Here is a 16,102-nt window from a genome sequence, read left to right as displayed (position 1 = left end):
TCACTGCAGGATGCAGAAGGGCGCAGAGGGGACACCATCTCTTTTATATTCCTTGAACGTCGAAGCATTGGAAATGGCATCAGGCAGAGAAGGCAGCCCGGAGTGCAGATCCTCCACACATCCAGATCATGAAGAGCAGGACAGGAAGAAGCCTCTCACAGCAGTTAGAGCACGCCAAGGAGCCACACTGCTCTCCAGGGTGGCCAGGCCAGAGCTGATTGGGAAGGCCAAGAGCCTTTAACTGCGCTCCCTCACACAGCCTCTAGATTCCAAGTCTTCCAGAGGAAGTCAGCCTCCCTGGCAACCACACTCTCATCAATAGCTACGCGACCTTACTGGCTGCCAGGCCCTATCTGTGCAGGGCGCCTTTGGGCCTGTGAATTAGAAGCCACAGATCCCTGTCCCTAACTGGGCAGTGAACTGCATGTTGGACTATTTCACTTTCAGGCTTCAGGGCTTGAAGCAACTCTGTTGTAAGCTTTCCCAGTTAGTTCCACAAGCAAAATACGGCATTTTAAGGAAATTAGTTCTGGATTTTAGGGGATAATGATGTTCTCTGCAAGAGTTAACTCATCAGCCACTTTGTTAAAGCAGAAATCTTCCCTAAGCCAACCACATAGGAAGAGAGTCAGTGTCACCCTGGGAGGAGGGCAGTCACTCAGAAGGTCCATGCTCAGTCAAAACCTCCAAGGCCAGAGCTGTGCTGCACCCCTCTCCAAGAGCTTCACAGATCCTTTTAGGTTCTATCCTCTGTCAAGACTATTCCTTACTTTGGGTGCTGCAGACATGTCACATCCATAGAAAATAATCAAATGTGCAAATATCAAAAATACTACTATTACTTTAGAAGTCAACTCATTCCTTTCATATTTTAACTTCACTTTCGTGTGAACATCTAAAGTCACCTTGCTTATTCTGTATCATTGGGAATAAGTTGTCGATCTATACTCAATTGTTCAAAGGACACTTTTTTTTATGTGCTCGTTAAAGAAATGTAACCAATCCCGACAGAAATCTGAAATGTGTTCTAGACATTGTAATTTTCCCATAGAGGGCCCCTATGACATGGTTCACCCTCTCTTGGCACATGAGGCTTCTTCTAAGAATGCAAGTGTTCCGTTTCAGTTCTGGCTTTGCCACAAGCTGGCTAGTGACCTTGAGCAAGCAATTTGACTACGTTTAATTTCCTCACCTGCAAGAGAAGGGGACGGGGTGATGAGCACTGAGTTGTAGAGCTCTCAGTGTTGACTTCACACCATGGCGAGTATCAAGTGTTGCTTATGCTAACCTCAAGTACTGGTCTTAGGGACTGTCCAGTTGTAGGATCGTTTTCTGGACACTACAAACGGCCCCAGACAGGTGTGCTACTGCCACGGACAGCCAATTATTCTTTGTATCCCCTCCCATATTCCAACAGCTGTCAGTTCTCACTGCTATAAAGCTCCAGCTGAATTAAAACCCCCTGCCTTAGTTTACAAAGCACAGTGCAGGCAGTGCTGGGATCCCATCAGGGCACCCATGGGTCCCATCACTTTGCCAAGTTACAGTGTAGACAGCTGTGGCGGCCAGAGACCTTCCAACCTCCATTAAGTTTTGGGTGGGAGGAGACTAAGAACATATCCTTATACATAGTAGGGGAGTGTGTCAAGCAAGTCTTATCCAGAAAATAAACAGACTTCCCTCCCACTGAAGTAAAACCCCCTAGGTCATCCCTTTAGCCCCGCCCCTAGTTGCCAGTTTCCGGGCCCCCACCTCAGTGGGTGCTTTTTGTACCTTCCACTGCATAACTTTCCTTCGTGAGAGATACATTTCCTCAGTCACTCTTAGAAGGCAGACAGGACCAAGGGAGGAGGAAGGAGATACATTAGTGGTTTCCTATATTTACTGCTTTCCCAGTTATCTTCCCTTCTTGGTCCCATGAAAAATGATTAGCAGAAAAGAAAGCTCTTTAGCAATGGTAAATACAGCCCCTGAAACACTATTTTTAACTGCTAACAAGCATGAAAATATGCACTAAACCACGTACTTAGTACCTCCAAGAATTCAGAGAAGTCCCCCTCTTTAAGAAACAAAATGAAACAGAATCTGATAAGAACTGAAGTCTACCCCTCTACCTTGCAATCTTTGGAGTAGTTTCTCTGAGGGGCTCGATCTGCTGAGTGAAGGTGACTGATTTCCACATATCCTAATGATTATGAGAAAGTAGATGGTTAGCTTGGGAAAGCGGATGTGAGTGGCCATACACACGGGATATTTATAAATCAGGTTAAGTTAGAAAACCAGCCAGAAAATAAACCTGAGTATCTGAAGCCATTTGCCAAATGGTTCCAAGTCCCTGGAAAGGGGGTTAGGGTGTGGGTGGTGCATCTTGAGGATGGCAGTGGAGAGAGGAGTTAAAGGAAAACTACTGCCTCAGATTTGAGAAACCACAGGCCCTCCCCCTCAGTCTCCAGGTGTTGTTATTTATTCACATCTCAGCTTAGAGTATTTTCTGTTTTCAAGTTAGTTTTACACAGCCCCACATTAATCTCGGAATTACACAAGGTGGCAATTTATAGAAAAACAAAAAAAACTGCTTTCCTGTTCTCAGGCTGGAGTTGCCCTGCTGGGTGCCCCGGTGGAGGGCGCTTTGTTCCTAGGATGACCAGAGGCGCCTGGGACCGGTTATAGTGAAGTCATTGGTACTGCCCCGAGTCTGGGCCGTGGGTTATATTAAAACTTCCATTTTGGGGTATGTAGTGACTAAAAATTCTCTGTCAGCTTAAACTTGGCATCAACCGTGTATCTCAGCAGCAAGATTATTGAGTACAGAACCACAGGAGCCCGGCATTTTTCTTCTTTTATACTCGTGCAGGAAAAGAGACCCTGCTGAAATAGCACCTAAGGTTCCTCCCTTCTCAGATGAACATTTCAAGCATCGAGAGTTCTTTCCCAAAGTATAACCAGCAGGTTGCTATGGTTGGATTAAATTAAATCTGATGTGACAGGCCACTGCCTCTTGCATTAATAGATCCCAAATTTTCTGGAAGAATGAAATATTATCAGCTTCTTTCTAGAAAAATGAAGAGGCAGAAAATGATGAAGCCCGTCTGCTCCAGGAAAGAGCACTTCTGACTTGAGGTTTCTTTGGAGTTCGTCAATTTCCAACAGCTCCAAATCTAAGACTGGATTTATGTAGTGAAAGTGGTAAAGGTTGAAAGTTCAGTTCTCACAAAGGCCACTAAGCATGAACTGCATCCTAAGTTGGCAGGCCCAGGGAATCATGGGAAGCAGGAACCCAGGTATTAAAAGTAGAGGATGAATTGACCTAAATTTGTCACAGCCCAAGGTACACACTCAGGAAGCTCAATACCACCACCTCTACCACAGGCATGCCTTACTGAAATATCCCTGTTTTATCCACTGCTAGGATGACCGTGGTTTATTTCCTTAAAAACCTAAAATTATTTACGTATAAATCAATTACATGCCACTTTAGAAAACTTTCAACTATTCTGTTCACATGTAAACAAAGGAGCAGTAGGCATGTGGTCTTATACCATCTCACTGTTAGGAAAAAAATTACATATCTGAATAATGTTATAGAAATCTACTCTTTGCCAGACACTGTGCTATTTAAAATGCATTATCACATTTAGTTCTTTAAAACAACCTTGAAGTTAGTATTGTTATTGTCCTTATTTTACAGAAAAGGAAACTAGTTTTGAGAGATTAAGCTATTTGCCTAAACCAGACACCTTGTAAATGACAGGAGGCTGTGTCAGTAAGCCTCCCTCATCTATTTCTCTCCCATCAAAAAAAGGTGAGGAATTTGTTCCTGGTTAAGTTCTTAGATGTTCTTGAGACAGAAGTTGGAATCAAAACCAGATGGATCTGCAGCTCTGGCCATATGAAGAATTCTCAAGCTCTTCTTGGACAGAAAGTGTTTTGGTGGGCCTGGCTATTCACAATCACTTAGCTATCCCATCCGGTAGCTCCTGCTTAGGGAAAGAATATCAACAAATTTCAAAACTGAAATAGAAATCTGATAAAATTATGATGAGAAAAAAAGAAATCAAACTTTATGTGTAGTGTTTAGGACTTTGTATGCACTGACTGCCTACCCCTTCCAGAAGATCCAGCGATTAAAACACAGACTGACCACTATTCAGCACTGCAATCTCACACAAAACTGCTTCTGAATACTCATAGTTGCATTATGCACATTCATTCATGTAATGAAAAACTATTGGGTGGTACAAATTCTAACGAACATATATTCTTGGAATAATAACCCTTCCACAATGGGGATAAAGTTCTGAAATAACTTGGAAGATGGTGAAGGCAAATTTTTATACTTTAAATACTTAAAAACAGCAAACTACATAAAATTCAGTCAGTCCGTCCTGCAGATGTGGTCCAACTAGCATTCTAAGATTAAAAAAAAAAAAAAGTATTTAGTGGTTTCACAATTTCCCATTATCAAAACTACCACCCATAAATCTCAATCTGATCCAAGAAGTATGTCAATAAGCTGTTTGTTTCAGGTTAGGTTTACGATGTAGTAACAGAACTGTGTAGGGGGAAATATGCTTAAAATATGTCCAAGCATGTTTAGGTCAAATAGCAAGACATTTAATGCTAATAAAACTGTGGAATATTCCTGGAACTGAAAACCCAGCACAGAAATACTGTAGAGTAAGCAGGTACTGTACTCCACTTCCCCCCTGCTGGCAGACCCTAGTCACTAAAAGAACGATGAGCTTTTTTGACTGAGACTGTATCACACATCCCCGGCAAGTATCTCTGGTACTGGAAAGCACTTCAGATGGAACCCGGGGAGAAATTAGGAACAAGGAAAAAATAAAAATTGCAATTATTCCCACACCCACCCCATTTCCCAAAGTGCTGCCCATGTGCAGACTTTCTTACAGACCCCCGCAAAACCTGGATTCTGCAAAAAATGAACCCATTTGGAGCTAAGACACGGTGAGGTCCACTACCGGTATGATCAAGCAACCATTTATCTAAGGAGCCTGGTTCGGTTCTAGCCTCACGGGGCCAAGGCTCACCACGAGGGTGCAGACCAGGAGGCATGGAGGAAGGGAATGAAGGAGAGAAAAGGAAAAAGGGTTAGACCTCCGGGCCATACTTCTTTCTAGTACCAACAAAAAGAGAAGCCGCATACTGACCTAAATCATCTCTCAAAGGCGCTTTATAAATTACAGGGACAAAGGGAGGGGGTGGCGGGTGGCCTGGGAACCCTACAGACACCCTACCCTCTGACCCGCCCCCTCCCCCTCCAGCACAAGGGAAGGAAGACAGAAAACAGAGCTCAACTCGGCCATTGGCGAGCAGCCCCTCCGGTTTTCAATCGCCCATCCATCGGCCCCCCACAAAAAATCCACGTAAACACCATACCCACCCCCCGGGGCGGCCACTCCCGCCCAGGGGTTCCTAGGACCGGAGGCCGGGGCATTTACTTAGTTAGATTTTTCTTGCTTACTCATTTCCCTCAAGCACCCAACCCCCCGTTCCCACTCCAAAACCCCGCTCACCCGCCTACCCTCGCGGCTTCAGCCCCCACCGGGACCCGGCGCCCCGCGGCGGCGGCGGCCCGGGCCGTCCGGTCACTAACCTGCTGCTGTAAGGGCATTTCCGAAACCCGCCTGGCTCCGGGGGGAGGTGGGGGGCCGGCTGGAGAGGGGGCCCGAGGGCCGAAGACCGGCGGCGCCGGGCGCGGGCGGGCGCCGGGGGTGGGGAGAGGAGGGAGGTGGCGGTGCCGGGGGCGGGTGCGAGGGCGCCGGGACCGTCCCAGGCCAGGGAGCCGGCGAGCAGGAGGAAGTGGGTGCCCCCTCTCCCCCTCCAGCCGCCGCCTCCTCCCCAGTCACAGGCGCGTCCTCCGCGCACGTGTGCGAAACGTCACCGGCGGGTCCCGGAGAGAGGGACAGACCCAGGCGGCGGGACGGGAACCCAGCTGCCCCCGCCCTCCGTGGCCGGGGAGCGGGGAGGGGGACAGGGCGGGGAAGGAAGGGGCAAGGGGAGAGGCGGGTCAAGGGCAGGCCCGGGCCCGGCGTGGAAGGCCCGGGCGCTCCGGCCACGCGGGCGCCGCCGCCGCTGCCAGGATGCGCCCAGGCCGGAGCCCCAGCCCCAGCCCACTGCCCTCAGCCCAGACCGCCCACGCCCCGGCCCGCACCCGGCTGCCAGCCCGACCTCCCCCGGCCCCGGCTCCCCGCCGCCTCCCCAGCCCCTTTGTTGCGCAGAGTTCCAGATCCCAAATGTGTCAAGCCGAGCGCAGCAGGGGAGCCCCCTGCGCTCGGCGCACGCCGCAGGGACCCCCGGCCGGGCTCGGGCCTCCGAGGCCGGCGGGGGTCAAGCACCCCAATCGTGCCCCAGTTCCCACCCCCTGGGGTCCCCGACTCCCCAGTTCACTACTCCCTCCCCCACCCCTTCTCCATCCGGGGCGTGACCCCTTCCTACGCCCGAGAAAGAGGAAGCTTCGAGTTGGAGGGGAGGGGAGGGTGGGGGTAGGGGAAAGTGCAGGAAAAGCAGGGGGGGCCGCGAAAAGTTTTGGAGTGTTTGGTGTGGTTCGCGCCAAGCCGGTCCCCGCTGCCCCGCGCGCCGGGCCGAGACCCCTCGTCCTCCCAGGGCTGGGGGAAGCACACAAGTCTAACAATAAGCCCGCGTTGGAGAGGCAGCCTCCGAGGCCCACGGCGCTCGGCCTCGCGCTCGCCCAGGCGGCCCGCAGCGCGCCCACCACCCCACGCGGGGCGAGCCCACCTCCCGCCTGGGCTGGGGACGGTGGGGAGGGAGAGTATTACCGGAGGGCCGCCGCCGCCGCCGCCGCGTCCTAGCGCTGGTGGCTGCTGCAGCAACCCGGCTCTGCTGGAGGGTCCGTGCGGCGTGGTGTAGAGGAGGCTGCCGGCGGTCTGCTCCGCGCCGGGGGCACTGGGGAGTAGGGGGCCGGCGGCGACCGTGCCACTTTGGAGGGAGGAGGAACAGGAGGTGGTGGAAGTGTTCGTGGTGAGGATCTGGATGTATGCGCCCGGGGCGGCGGCAGCGGCGGCGGCGAAGCCGGGGCTGGCTAGCAGTGCCCTTTTGTCCATGGAGGCTGCAGCGGCGGCGGCGACGACAGCCGCCCCCTCCCCACCCCCGGCGGTCACCAGATACTGCTCCAGGGCGGGCTGGATCCCCTTTCTCATCTCTCGCTCCTGCTCTTTTTAGTGTTATGGAATATTAACGTATTGCTTTCAATTTCTTTATTATTTGCAGTCGGAGTTTCCAAGTCTCTCCTTCTCTCCTCCCCGCCCGACGCTTCCGAGCCCCCTCTCTCTCTTTTCTTTTTATTTTTCCGCACCGCACAAGCCCCGGGAGCCAAAAATAATCGGGGCTCTGGAGAGAGGAGGGTCCCGGCCGCAAGGATATCAGGCCCCGAGGGGGGATGGAGGCGTCGGGGGCAGCCGATGCAACGGATTGAGCGGCGGCGGCAGCCCGGGTGCTGCGGCCGGCAGCTGAAAAATGGCTCCAGGAAGCTGCTGCTGACAATGAATGAAGGGATACGGTTTACGCGCCAAGGTCCTCCCGCGAAACTCGGATTTCCCGCCGGCTTTTCAAACCATATTTGCATATCCCCGCCCCTCAACCCGCCGAGGATCGTTCCTACAGCCCATTGGGTCTCTACCTCCTTACCTCAGTCCCAATCGTGGAGCAAGGCCGCGAGTAGTTGGTTTCGATTGGCTGCCGTGCATCATGGTTACCGGGGCGACACGGGCTCTATTTGCATAGGCCGCTTTGATTGGTTGGGAACAGAGGAGAGTTTTTAGGAGGTGGGGCAAAGTCTTCCCTTCTCTCCCACGGAAGACCACGCCTGTTCCAGGCCCCGCCCCTGTCCCCGCCCGCGGGGCCGGCACTGCTGACCTGGGCAGGGACTCCGCACCCCGCAGACTCAGTGTGGATCTAGTGTGGAGCCCAAGTTTCGCTTTTGGAAATATTCAAGGTGACCAAGGGGACAGTTTCGGTAACTCTCTTTCCTTTGACCGGTCAGTGTAATCGATGAAAAACTGCAAGAGATTCTCCCAAATATGTGCCAGAGGCAAGTCTGACTATGCGGACGATGCCTGGCAGGTGGGAACCGAGCCCTTTAAATCGTGGGGTTTCCCCTTCCTGAAATCCAACCAATGCCGCAGCGAGAGCTGAACCCGAGGCGAGGCTGATAGACAGAAGCATATGGGCAGACAGAATCGTGGGGGCAGAAGGTTCGGCTGACGCGATTGTGGGCACCGTTTAGCTTCCATTCCAGATCATTCCTGCTCGCTTCGTCGTTAGCCTAGATCTGTTTTAAGTAAAAAATTAACTCTTTGTCAGATGAAATCTTACCACCGTATTGGTTGGATTCCAACAGGCAACTCCTCTGGCCCAGAAACACCCAGAGCAGTTAATCAGGGCTAACCTAGAACTGATCTGCAGGCTTCTAATCCCCGCAGCAGTAATCCCAAGAAGTACACGCTTTCATGATGACGTGGTGCTCCCCACGAATGCCGCCGGCACCAGCACTCCACACCCTCGGTTTCCTAGGAAGTTCCCCCACCGAAAGCAAAACGGTGACCCAAACCCATTCCAAAATACTTTAAGAAATATATTTTTTTTCTTTCAGTAAACTAGAAATTGTCAGTAGGGAAATATTGTAAATGATTATCAAGCTGACTTCTGTACTGGTGCAAGTTTTCAAGGGTCTTAAAATTGAAGCCTCTTGTGAGGCTGAGCAGCGGAACAGGGACCCCTGCAGGAATGTGGGGAGAGGCCTAAACGTGAAGACCACGTCATCATTTACAGTTCCAGGCACTGAGAATCCTGTAAAGCAGCTGAAATAGTGCATACATGACGAAGAAGATGGCAATATCTTGAGCCTTTTCACCGTTATTATTATTTTCCCCAAACTCATATACTCAGTCCTATGAAGGGCCAGACCACATAGGTCAATTCAGGCTAAGGCTCCTTAATACTTCAGTTGTGTTCCCTTTTCTGATACTGGGTGAATTAAAAGTACTATTAAACCCTGCACCAGGCTCAGGAATATTTTGGTTTTGGATTTAACAAGCAGAAGATTGATGGCCTAGGATGCAAACATTTGTTGACACTGATTGGACTGATTCTATCTTCAGGGCAGATAATGGTGGTATTCAAAGACATGAATTCCTGGTTGAGCTAGAGGTATAATAGCACATCCTTTATCGCATTCCATCTGTGTCGCTTTCCACTACAGTAGTGTAGCTGCTTGTACTTATCATCTGCATAATATCACTAAAGTATGCAGTCAGTGGATGTGGGTGGGGGCGAGTTATGGAGAAGGGATGGTGCCACTCATACAGTTATAGACCTGCATCTTACATTAGAAACAACCTGGGACCCCAGCCTTGTGAAAACTTGGGTTCTCCATAAGTGATTGCAGTAAGAAAAATATAACAGCCGCAAGAAAGCAAGAGTTCACAACCCAGAGCCATACTCGTGAATCTGGTTTAGCAATGTTTTGAATGTAGGGTCTTTGGTAGAAAAAACAGATGCTTCGGCATTTTGTGTCTGGTGAACTCCAGGGTGAGGAGGAGAAGGGAGGCATTCCAAGAGACAAGAGGAGGTATTGGAAGATAACGTGCTAAAATGTGAGATAGGCTATTTGTTTGTCGAGAGGTAGCATGTAAAGAGAATGGGCTTTTGAGTCAGAATAGTCTGGGTTTCTATTCTAGCCCTGCTGTCTACTTGCTATGTAGCTTTAATTTTTAAAAGCCTCTTTTCTCATAGGTTAAATGGGAACTCACATTGCAATACCCATATTGCAAGGTTGTGTTGAAAAGAAGCAATAATAAATGTAAAGTGTCAGTCAAGTAGCAGGTATTCAATAAGAAGTGGCGCTTTATGATTCTGCTTATTTGTGCAATCGTATTTTGCAGCTCTTTGTAGTTCATTCTGACTCCCAGTTTCTAATCTTCCTAGAGCCCCTGGATGTCTACTTGATGGAACAGCTTAGCTTTGTCCCAGACTAGGAGTGCAGTCATGTCCCCGTTAGTAGGGATTAGAGAATCCTGATTCAGAAACTCAGGATAATAACAAAAGTCAGTTCTGCTGTTCATCCTACTCCAACCCGCTCCTCTGTTAGTGGCCAGCTTCTGTCTGCTTCCTAAGTCTCGGTGTTCCTTACTTCTCCTTAAAAGAATTTCCGTAGTGCTAGAGTCAGACCCTGTCTCCTTTTGCCCTGATAGCTTGTTCTCCAAGAATTACCCTGTTTTGTTGGTAGAATGGGGCCCCCCAAAAATATATGTCTACATTTTAGTCTTCATAAGTGGAGATTGTGATCTTATTTGGGAAAAAGGTCTCTGGTGATGTAGCTAAGAATCTCAAGATAAGATTATTCTGAATTATCTCACAGTGAGTTCTAAGCCCATGACAGTGTCCTTTAAACAGACACCCAGAGAGGAGGAGAAACATAGAGGCAGAAATCAGAGTGATCAGGTACAAGCCATCAGAGGCTGGAAGAGGTGAGGAACAGATTCTCTGCTAGACCCTCTGGAGAGAGCAGAGCCCTGCCAACACCTTGATTTTGGACTTCTGGCCTGCAGAGCTGTGATAGAATGCATGACTGTTATTTTATGCTACCACATTTGTGGTGATTTGCATGGCAGCCTAGAAAACCAACACAGCCTGTTATCCTGCCTACCTCAATCTTCAAACCTCTCAACTCCTGCTCACTTCATTTTTATTGAGACAAGAGACCCTCCTTGCTGGACACCAATGATACAAATTGCTAATCTGAGATATAGACACTGTTGATTTTCCTAAGTATGACCTGCTGAGGAGAAAATGCAGATTCACCTAAGAAACCTGTGAAAATGCATGAGCTTCCACCTGCTGAATCAGAATCCTTTGAGGGAGGGCACAAGAGTCTGCATTTCACAAGTCCTTCTAGGTAATTCTTTTTGAGCACTAGAGACTGAGGATCAGGCCTTCATCTAACTTTTGACTTCTTCCTGTTATTTCCCATTGCTACAACTAGAATTGCCACCCCAGAGTGTGTGTGTGTGTGTGTGTGTGTACATATATACACTAGCTTTTCGTCTCTGTGACCAAAACACCTGATGAGAATCACGTAGTACAGGGAAAGTGTATTTGGCTCATGGATTCAGAGTCCATAGTCCGCCAACTCCAACACTCTGCATCCGAGATGAGACAGAACATCAGGTGGAGGGGTGTGGCAGGGAAAGGCTGCTCAGCTAATAGCAGCCGGAAAGTGGAGTGGGTGGGGGAGGAAGGGACCAGGGATGGAGATAGATAGATACCTAAATAAAGTTTGGTATAACAATCTTCTCTGAAAGTCTTCATTTTCAATTTAGAAATATAATTTTGCCAACATCCATAAGGTCTATAGAAATTTCTCCCAAGAAACAATCCCATTCAGCAGTTCTGTGATAACTGAATATTAAATCTTCAGATGGAAAAATTATATTCTAGGTGATTAAGGAAACTGAACATAAGTATAACAAGAGTTTAAATTGTGCCTTTCATTTAGCTTAGCCAAATCTGCTTGCCACATCAGATTTAGAGTATGTAGCTTTAAATTTTAAGATCTGGAGAAAACTAGTTTAAGAGCTTAAGGCTTTTATATGGCAATTCAGTTAGTTGCCCACAATGAAATAACATTCTCTGTTTCATCTTCCTGCTTTGGAAAAAAGAGGAGCATATTCTTAAGTCATTACCACATCAAACACTAATAACAAAATTTCTAAGAGCATATCCTAGAAAATTGACCATTATAGTTATTGTAGACAGTGGTCTAGATACCAGTGTGGAATTTTTTGTCTTCAGTTCTTTGACTAGGAAGGTCCTGTTTGGATAGAGCTTCCATGTTTTTCAATAAACCCGGGATGAACTTCTGGTATACAGCAATGTTCGGGATCTCAGCTTTGGAGTCCATTCTTTGGTTGGGATCCAAGAATCTGCATTCTGAGCAGGGTAACTTCAATGCAGGTGGCCACAGAACACACTTTGAGAAACACCTCCATGTAGAGTCTCTGCACTACAAATTGGCTTCTTTGGCAACTGTGGTATAGAACACTCCCTTTTATGCAACCCATGTCACCATTATTAACAGAAGGGTTTGTTCAGGTTGTACTGCGACTGGGAGTTGCCTCTTTTGCGAAAGTTCTTGTTCAGTTAAAAAGAAATGTGATTCAGACAAAATATACCAGGTGGAAAAGAAAGTTATTACATCAAAGGATGCATTTCCTTGTTGTTTTGAAACAGATTCTTAAAATACAGATAAATAAAACCAAACCAAATAAATATATGGCTTCGTGGGTTATTATAAGATGAACATCCTTGTAATGAGCAGCCAGGTACAAAAATAGAACTCTCCCTGCCCCCTTAAACTTCTTTTCATAAACCCCATCCTGAGAACAACCCCTTCCTCCCCCCAAAAGTAAGTACTAGCTTGACATTTATAGCCTTCACCCCCTTGTGTTTCTTCCAGTCATCATCCCCTGGGCATGCATCTCTAGGAGTACCAATTTCGTCTGGCCCATTTAAAAAATGTTGAGAAGTCTTATAAGTCTCTCTGGTCAATGGTTTCTCAGCCATCCCTTTTATTTATGCTACAATGTATCTTGGAGAATGTAATGGGCTGACTGTCCCCCCACTGACACACACACACACACACACACACACACACACTCACACACTCTCACACACCATACATCCATCAGAAGTTATGAATTTCACCCTACTTAGGGGGTCTTTGTGGAACAGTTGGGTTAGGATAGCAAAAGGAGATTTAGGATGGACCCTAAATTCAATGTCAAGAGCCCTTATAAAAGAAGAGAAAAGGAGAAACACAAAGGCCAAGTGAAAATGGGGGCTGGGGCAGAAGTGTGAACATCCAAAGCAAGGGATTGCGGGCAGCCACCGGCAGCCACCGGCAGCCAGGAGAGAGATGAGTACTGGCGACTCCAGAAGGATCTATTCCACGGGCTGCAAAACCGTGAGGGAACACATTATTGTCATTTAAAATCACGAAATATGTAGTAACTGATTACAGTAGTTTCAACTCATTCAAGGGACGGTGGTCACTTAACCTCCTGGTCTGGGTGGGGAAGGTTGTGCGCTCCCGGGTACGGTCCACTGCGATTCCTCCCATTTCCTGCACAAGGCACAGCTCGTCTGCGGCTCATTTTTATGTGGTTAGTTTTCTGGGGCTTTATCTTATGGCCATCTTCAGGTTTACCTTTCTTTTCCTCTAAAACATTGGTTTTTGAACCCACTGTTGGGTTCCCATTGGAATAACGGCACACAGGCAGATTTTTCCGCAAGCATTACAGAGAGGAGAATTAGGAGCTGTTTTCTCTCCAGATTCTCAGCACTTGCAAAAGTGGCTTGAAGATGAGAAGGGAGTCAGGGTCCTGGGTTCACTGAGGCAGTGATTGCAAAGAGAATTGGAATAGCAGGAAGCAGAGGAGCACGCTACCTTTTCATGTTTGGGCGTCTTGCTGTACCTCTTTCTTGTGGGTTTTAAACAGGGAACGTTGTTGGCAGCATATCCTAAAAGGGCCTGTGGGTAGAAAATTACGTTTTCTTTTCTACCTTGGTTTCCTTGACAGCACTCCCTCTTGGTTCTCTTTCGACTCCTCGGGCTTTCTGGATCTCGTTTTCATTTTCTTCTTTATTTCCTTTGAAAGCTTTTCTTCCTTCTCTTTTTCCTGTTCTAGACATTTTCCATGGATCACCTTTTTTCCCTCATGGCTAAATGCATTTGAGGTAACATTTATTATTTTAACCATTTGTCAGTGTACAATTAAATACATTCACAATATTGTGTGAGCATCACAACTATTTGTACCCCCAAATTTTTCATTATCCCTCAGGGAAACTGTGTTCCCACTAAACAATAGCTCCCCATGCCAGCTCCTCCCCGTCATCTGTATCCACTATTAGAGTTTCTGATCCATGGATTTGATTTTTCCAGGTACCTCATATAAGTGGGATCATGCAATCTTAGTCCTTTCATGTAACAAAATATGTCAAAATTCTGCTCCATTTTATGGCAGAATAGTGTTTCATTATATATGGATCCGGCATGTTCTGCTTATCTGTTTATCCCTGACACTGGGTTGTTTCCACCTTTGGCTGTTGTGAATAATGTTATGATCACTGGAGTACAAATAAACCCCTGCTCTCAGTCCTTCTGGATGCATACCCAGGAGAGGGATTTGTGAGTCGTATTGTAGTTCTATGTTTAACTTCTTGGGAAACTTCCTAGACAATCTTGTTCTTACCCAGCTCTAACTATACTTTATGTGATGTTGTCCAGTAGAACTTCCTTCAATAGTGAAAATGATCTATAATTCCATACCATTGAATATGGTAGCCATTAACTACATGTGACTAATGAGCACAGAAAATCATAACTAGTTTGGAACTGAATTTTAAAGTTCTGTTTAGCTTATTTAAAACCACACATGAGGGGCTGGGTTGTGACTCAGTCGTAGAACGCTCACCTAGCACGTACGGGGCCCTGGGTTCGATCCTCAGCACCACGTAAAAAATGAGTAATAAAATAGAGGTATTATGTTCAGCTACAACTAAAAAATAAATACTAAAAAAATAAAAATAAAGATATTTCTTTATTTTATTTTAATCACATGTGGGCTAGTACACTGAAAGCATAAATCTACAGCCTGTTTGAGTTTTTTTTCTAATCCAGTCTTTTTTTCTGAGTTTCAAATACATACTCTCACTGTTTCCACTAATGGTTTGGGGCCCTGATTCCAAAAGATGCAATCCCAAATGCTGAAATCCAAAATATCAAACTCTCTAAAATCTAAAATCCACAAAGATCAAGAGCCCAAAAATATAGTTCTGGAAAAAAAATGTAGAAAATTATTTCAAAAACATTTATTTACATTGTTTAAAAGGAGTTTTATTTGAGAAATGTAAAAACATGAAAAAGGACATTTCAGAGATCACTTTACATAATAAAATGGGCAGTAATAACTTTGCAAGCAAAACCCTAGCTAGTGATCACAGACCCCATATGTGACGGCCATGAGCAACTGAACTATACTCACCAGGAAACATAGAAACAAAACCAGTTAGGACTCAAAAGTCTGTCCACAATTACACTTCAATGCTAAAAGTGACGTGGAGATGGAAATGCACGGCCTAGCACACTGTGAAAACTAAAGCTAACAATTTGGCGAGGGTACTAAGTAAAGAAAAATGAAAAGAAAAAGCAAACAAGAGAATTCAACATATGAGAAAGTGTATTACAGCCACAGACAGTGGACAGCTGCAGGGAGCCTGGATTTTTTGGGGGGGGGGCGGGTGCTGGGAATAGGAACCAGAGGTGCTCAACCAGCCCTATTTTGTATTTTATTTAGAGACAGGGTTTCACTGAGTTGCTAAGCATCTCACTGTTGCTGAGGCTGGCTTTGAACTTGCAATCCTCCTGCCTCAGCCTCCTGAGCCACTGGGATTACAAGTGTGTGACACCGTGCCCGGCAGCAACCATTAACTATCTTTCCAAGTCTCTGTCAACCTTTCTTTTTAGGGCACTGTTCTACATGCGTGGCTCTTTTTGAAATTCTTGTATGATTTGCTGGCTACCAATGTGACAATTATCTATTATGTGTTTCCATCTTCTCTGCCACACTTCTAGGTTTTGGGGGGCGTGCAAATCCGTTCCACACGCAGGTATACACAGACCACATATTTGTTAGGAACAATACTGGTGGTGGACCATCAAGATCGCCTTGCCTTCTTATCCTACTGTGCACATAATTATATTTGAACCAGTTAGTAATTTTGCTGCTTCTTAAGGAAAATGTGGCTTTAATTCATTAAAACTCCTGGAATTTCACCAGCTGGAAAGAATACCAATGCAGACAAATGATGCATTTTTAAACTCTAGTTTTCAACCTCGTTGCCAAATAGAGTGGCCGATCCACTCATCTGAATTTTCTGCCAAATATATTGGGCTGAATGGAAAAAAACAAACTTGATTGGTAACAATTTGAAATTCACTTTAGAAACCTTGATTGGACCTAATTCCATATCTGTCATTATGGTTCAGGTATCCAGTTTA

General features: G+C 46.7%; 1 protein-coding gene across 3 annotated transcripts in view; it reads right to left on the bottom strand.

The window, feature by feature from the left end:
- The window catches only part of E2f3 (E2F transcription factor 3), a 71,736-nt gene extending 64,555 nt beyond the window's left edge, over nucleotides 1-7,181 (bottom strand). For 2 of the 3 annotated variants that reach the window (XM_076857922.1, XM_076857923.1), the window contains exon 1: nucleotides 5,618-5,829. In XM_076857922.1, the coding sequence (XP_076714037.1) occupies nucleotides 5,618-5,635 (18 nt within the window). In that variant the 5' untranslated portion in view covers nucleotides 5,636-5,829. Of the gene's footprint in view, nucleotides 1-5,617; nucleotides 5,830-6,800 lie in introns of those variants that run through there. The other variant, XM_076857921.1, reaches the window with a different exon arrangement.
- Nucleotides 7,182-16,102: the final 8,921 nt, after the last annotated feature.

The sequence above is a fragment of the Callospermophilus lateralis genome, chromosome 6, assembly GCF_048772815.1.
Source record: "Callospermophilus lateralis isolate mCalLat2 chromosome 6, mCalLat2.hap1, whole genome shotgun sequence".
NCBI lineage: Eukaryota > Metazoa > Chordata > Mammalia > Rodentia > Sciuridae > Callospermophilus > Callospermophilus lateralis.
This window is presented reverse-complemented; position numbering and strand designations above follow the sequence as displayed.